Source organism: Martes martes (assembly GCF_963455335.1).
Source record: "Martes martes genome assembly, chromosome: 17".
NCBI lineage: Eukaryota > Metazoa > Chordata > Mammalia > Carnivora > Mustelidae > Martes > Martes martes.
The window spans coordinates 50154659-50160658 of NC_137905.1; the positions used below are offsets into that span (position 1 = coordinate 50154659).

The following is a 6000-nucleotide window of genomic DNA, read 5'->3' on the forward strand; positions in this document are numbered from 1 at the left end:
CTCGTCCCAGAGAGGGGTCATGGAGGCTTGGACCAGACCATGCCGTGGGGAAAGCAAGCAGAAAGAGTATCCACTGTTCCAATCTGATTTTATTGAAAAGGAAACATACAAAAATCATGTACAAAAAAAATTAACCAAACATGTACAGAAAATTCATTCCGGTATCTACAGCAGCGCATATACAGTATTTTACAGGCTGGGCCATCCCTCCCCGCTCCCAGACTCCTCCCTCTTCTGCGATTTCCCCCCCTCCCTGACTCCCCATCTTCCCCCCAGCGCTTCGCCCTGGGGACTAAGGCTGGGGCGGTTTCCGCCAAAATATCCCACCCCCCAAATGAATGCCAGTGGTCACACGTGCTCTCTCTAAACCTATGCAATGGGATTGATGGGGGCGGGGGGTGGTCACGGGCAGAGCACAGGATTCACAGTCTGGGCCCCTCCTGGCCACCCCCAGATGAAGGTGAGGCAGGCATGCCCACCACCCGCCGGCTGGCTCAGGGAAGATGGCTGGGCGCTGGGCTGGGGCAGCCATCAGACCCACCCCTTTCTCTGGCTCCAGGAGGCTAGTGGTCACGTTTGGCTCATTTGCTCTTCACGGGCCCCCTCCCCAGGAGGAGGGGGGGAAGCACCAGGGGCCTGAGGCTAGGCCCAAAGTGAAGGAGCACTGGGAGGGAGGTCCCCCCCCCGCCCCAGTGTCACCCCTGCAGCTGGAACGGGCAGCCAGCACCAGCAGCCTTTCCTGAGATGGTGGTGGGCGGCAGAGGCGGGTGGCTCCGTCCCCACCCTCTCCGTCACCGCTGCCTTCAGACGCTGAGTCCGTCAGCCCTCTCTCCCCTGGCTTCCCAGCCAGGGACCCAGGAGTCCACATCTCCATCAGTGTCCCCAGGCTAGGCCGGGACTCGGGCTGGAGTGGCGGCCCTGGCCCGCCCCTGGGACAGGCAGGGCTGGTAGTCCAGTATGCTACATGGTGCAGAAAAAGTCCCCCGCGCTGGCCAGGGCATCAGGAGGTGGGAGGGTCCTGCCCCCCAAGTCCCTGACGTCCACCGGGCGGGTGCAGGCACCTAATTGGGCTCCATCTCTGGGGCTCCACGGCCCCTGGGTAAGGGCAGGAGTCCCATGATGAGATTGTACAGGACCCTCCAGGGGGAGGGGCGGTGTCGCTGCTGCTCCTCTTGTCTCTAGGGAGAGGGAGAAGAGGAAGTTAGAGTGGGCTTCCAACAGGGGGACAGGGGCGCATGGGTGATTAGGCCCAAGGGCCAGGATGAGGGAGGCAGGTTCCTAAGGGTGAGCTACCAGCCCTCAGCGGTGGGCACTACCACTGCTGACTGGGTCCATATCCCAGCTCCTCCCCCCACCAGGGTCCAAGTCAGGGAGGACTCCCTCCTCAAGGGAGGATAGCATCCTCATCTAGAACAGAAGAGGATGGACGGCAAGGTCGCAGACCCAGTGTCCTCAGCACAGTGCCTGAGCCCAGCAAGTGCTCCCCTAGTCTCTGGACCAAAATCAGCCAGGGTGGGGGCTGGCAGGATTGGGGGGCGGCTGGATGGCAGACTGTCCTGCCCTCCCCTCAAAGGCTGGGAAGTGACAGAGAAGGGAGCAGGGAGCCTATAGTCTCAGTGATTCTAGAAGGATCCGTGGAAGGACAAGCCCTGGGAACAACAGTTCACCTTCTGTGCTGAGGCTGCACGGAAATCTGTGCAGGCAAAGCTAACCCCTGCCCTCTTTCCAGCGACAGGATGAAGGCTTGCGGTGGCTCTAGGACCCTCTCAGTTCCACATTGCTAGGCAAGTGAGAACGAAGGAAGCCACATGGAAGAAAAGACCCCCCCACACCCCGCCAGTACAAAGGAAAGGTAAGCTGTAGCTCTCTCCCACTCCCTATCCCGAGTGCAGGGCCAGGCCTGCTGCTAACAGGCAGAGCCCCCCTGGTCTCATCTCCCTAAAAGGATGGGAAGCTCCTCCGACCGATGAGAACAAAGTCAGATAAACCATCCTTATGACCCTAGTGGGTGCCAGGCTGTGGGATGCCCTGTACCAATCCCCGCCCTCTCCTTACTCCCCACCAACTCTCGAAGCTGGGAGGTAGCAAAGGGGGCATGTCAGAATGGCATCAGCTGGAAAGCCTGCCAGTGTTTCCCTGCTTTGGGGTGCTGCCCAGCACAGTCATCTCTGGGAGCAAGCTAGCAATCACCAGGTAAAGCCGAGCACCCCACGTCTGTACTGTGGGGTACACACAAGTGCACCGAAAATGTGTATCCTCAGGAAGAAACCAAAACCAAAACGAACAAAAAACAAGCCAATGAAATTTGAAGCATTCTTTTTTTAAATCCTAAATATCCATCAATGAGAAAATGAACAAGGATACTATATGTTGATCCAACAGAACGCTACATAAACAGCGAAAACGCTTTGCCCACACGGATCGGTCTCAAAGCCTAATACAGGAGGGAAAAAGTTTGGAGAAAAACACACCATATCTCGTATATGAAGCCCATTTTTAGTATATGTGCTGCCGAAGCGAGCACTCTCGTATATGAAGCCCAAAAACATCCCGCCAACCTAAGCATTGTTTGCGACCTGATCACTAGTTTGTAGAGGGATCAACACCTGCGGAGTCATGGGACACGCCAACTTGAGAGGTTTCCTTTGGAAAGGAGAAGGGGGTGGGGGTGGGGGGAGCGAGGGGCTTGACAACATCCGGGTTTTGTTTTTCTTTCAATAAGCAAGCAGCGCGGGTGTAATGTTCAGATTGGACAGAGCTGGGTGCTCGGCGCCCTGATATTTGTTATTCTCTGTTCTACGCCATAAGCTCCCAAGATTTTGTCTTAATCAGAGGCCGAGCCGCGGACTTGGGGGCGGGGCCTCCCGCGGGGGCGGGGCTCCACGGCCCGCCCCCAGCCCCCCGGCCGCCCGGGAAGCTGTGTGGCGCGCTGCCGGCCGCGCGCGCCGGCGGGTGGGAGGGGCGGGCGCGGCCGCGCCGCCGCTGCTGACTCACCGGCTATAAATAGCCCGGGATATATGAGCCGCTCCGCCGAGCGCCGCCCTCAGTCCCCGCGGCCGCGGGCCGCGGGCGCGCCGCGGCGCTCGAGGCGGTCCCGGCCCTGGCCCGGCCTGCGCCAGCCGCCGCGGCGCGGGCCCTTCGGCAGGTCCGCGGGCCCGCCGCCCCTCCCACCTGCCTGTCCCCAGCGCGACCCCGCCGCGCCGGGCAGCAGCTGCCGCACATCTGGCGGGGCCCGCCCGCAGCCCCCTCCGGGGCGGGAAGTCCCACCTGCCGTCTACCCCGCCCCCAGCACTCACCCGCCGCTCGTACAGCGCGTTGAGGTCGTCCGCCATCCTCCGCAGCTGGGCCCCGATCTCCCGGGCCCACTGCTCCTCCTCCCCCCGGACTCCCGGGGCTGCCTGGGTGGGGCCGCCCGCCAGGGCCCCCGGGGCACTGGGCACCGGCGATTCCAGGTGCGGCTCCGCCGGCGAGAGTGAGGGCTGAGGACCTGGGAAAAGCCGGGGAGGGGGGGGCGTGGTCAGCACACCACCCCTGTCGGGCCTGAGGCGGCCCCGAGGGACCAATTAGCCAGGGCCCGCTTCTCCCTTTTCCAGCCTCCCAATATCCTTTCTGCTCCCCGCCTCATTTCTAGCGATTCCGTTTTTCCCTTCCAAAAGCCAGATTTCTCCGCTTCCGCTCCCCAGGCGCCAGAAAGCAAGAGGAGGTCCTGGGGAGGCCTCTCTCCGGGTTACCTGGCTAGCCAGCTTACCCCCTCCCCCACTGCCCGTGTTAGTCTGGAAGTCTCCCTCTTATCCGACCCAACTATTCCAAAACGGGACCAAATTTTGCCTGCTCCACTTAACAGATGGGGAAACTGAGGCCCACCCTCAGAAGTGGCCCAAGGTCACATAGGGATACGGCGACTGACTACATGCAGTCACAAGCCTCAGGTCTCCTGCCCTCTGGTGTCCAACCACAGCGAAGCCACACCCCCGGATGTGGCAGGGGCACGGAGACCAGAAGGCCAGACTGGCTGCCTCCGAGCGAGCCCGGGCCTGGGGGGCTGGGATTCGGGATATGCCTTCCTGCCCCACCCCTTCTGGGCCGCCCCGCAGTATCTGCCTCCCTCCAGAGCCACACCAGGTCCTGGCGAGGGGGATCCTCAGGCCTAAAATCGGGGCCTCAGTTTCCACAGCTGTGCCTGTGGTCTTGAAATCGGGTCCCCTCTTGCCTCTGCTACTGGGGAGCCCAGCCGGGGAAGTTTTCTCTCCCCTGATCTCCCCGGGCTCCAGGGACAGGGTGAGGGGTTGGGGTGGAGAGGGAAAGCGGGACGATCTTCCCTGCCATCGAGCGTGTAGGCCGGGATGGGGCTGGCAGGACACCACAGGGTTAACAGCCCATCCGGCAGGGGACCTTTAACCCTTCCCTCCCCAAGACTCACTTTCCCACTCTGGCCTCCCCCACCCCCACTTTCCCCACACAATGGCCCCTCCCCCTCTCCTTCCTCCTCCCGGACTGCGGAGAGGACGGCCCTGGCCCGAGATGCAGATAAAGGCAAAAGGCCACCCCCCCACCCGCTAAGTCCCGAAGTGACAGTCCTCTCGCTCTGCCCACACTCCCTCCAACTATCGTCCTCGGGGAGGTTAAGGAGACCCAGACTCGGGGAGGTGGGGGCTGGGAAACAGCTGCTGCCCCGGCCCGGAAAAGGCCGTGGGCTGCAACTCGGGGACTGCAGTCAGATTCCAGGAGGGACTTCCCACCCCGCCTCCCCCCACCCCCAGCCTCCCACTCGGTCTTCCTGCTTCTTGCAACACAAAGACCACACTGGCCACACCCTCCCTGTGGCCCGGCCAGCTCGCCACCTCCTCCCCCCCCCCCCCCCCCCCCCGCTCGCTCCCACTTCTCCAGTTCCTCAATGTCTCTTTCCTGGCTCCCCGCATCCCGGGGCGCCCATGTGGGGCGGCACTCACCGTCGGGGCGCGGGCCTCGGGGCCGGCTGCGGGGACCCCCAGGCCAGCGGGGGCCCCCCAGGGCAGCGGTGACGGCGGGAGGGGCGGTGGGGGCGCAGAGGTAGGCGGCGGGCAGCAGGGCGGGGGCGGCGGGGGCGGCGGGCAGGCCGGGCTCGCAGAGGCCACAGGACACGGCCGAGGGCACCAGGCGGCTGAGGGGAAAGGGGCGCGGGCCGTCGCGGGACAGGCCCTCTACGGGCTCCGGGGAGCTGCCCTCCTGGCGTGCTCGGGCCATGGCGCTCCCTGGGGCCTGCAGGACGGGGGAGAGGGGTGCGGTCAGGCAGGCAGTGCAGGGGGCACACAGGACACCCCCCACTCACTCCTGCACACAGCCACCAGCACCTTTGGGGCGCAGGAAAGTACAGGGAAGGTCTCCCAACACACAGGGCCCAGACGGGGCACTGTACGCAGTTGCCATGGCCCCACAGGACAGATGGCCACCGAGGATCTGTCGCAGGGCCCCCCAGGTGGGGACTGCCTCCCATGCACGTGGTGATGGGTGCCCACGACGGTCAAGGAGGCACAGGACAGCTCTCACAGCAAGTCCAAGGGCTCACACAGGACCCAGATGGAGGAGTCTGTCAGGTGTGTGTGTGTGTGTGTGCAGGAGGGGAGACAACCTCAGAACTCAAACTCACCCAGCCTGGGAGTCACCCAGAGCATGGGCTGGTAGGGCTGACTTCCGCAACACAGCGATGGCCATGCACACGGACTCATGCAGGACCTCAATGGCAAATACTACTTCCTGCAGGGGTGGGGGGAGGTGGTGAAGGGTACGGGCCACATAGGTAAGGGCTCCCTTGGGACTGGCCAGCCTGACCTCCCACCTCATCTCCCATTGGCACAGAAATGGTTCCGATCTCTGGGATTGCTACCCAGTACAGGACACACACATGCACACACACACACACCCCCTGACCAAAACGTGGACATACACATACACACAGACCATCAGAATGCAGATGGGCTGCCACATCCCAGCCCCTCCATCCCTGTGCACACACATACACAA

The 6000-nt window shown here is 63.0% G+C and overlaps 1 protein-coding gene across 1 annotated transcript; it reads right to left on the minus strand.

Annotated features, from left to right (window-relative positions):
• Positions 1 to 76: 76 nt before the first annotated feature.
• BBC3 (BCL2 binding component 3) lies at positions 77 to 5235 on the minus strand. The gene is made up of 3 exons (XM_080829429.1): positions 4950 to 5235; positions 3297 to 3487; positions 77 to 1178 (listed from the first exon to the last, which is right to left on the minus strand). Exons 1-3 carry the CDS (start codon positions 5221 to 5223, stop codon positions 1062 to 1064), a joined length of 582 nt encoding a protein of 193 aa, XP_080685555.1. The 5' UTR covers positions 5224 to 5235; the 3' UTR covers positions 77 to 1061.
• Between the last annotated feature and the right edge of the window lie 765 nt (positions 5236 to 6000).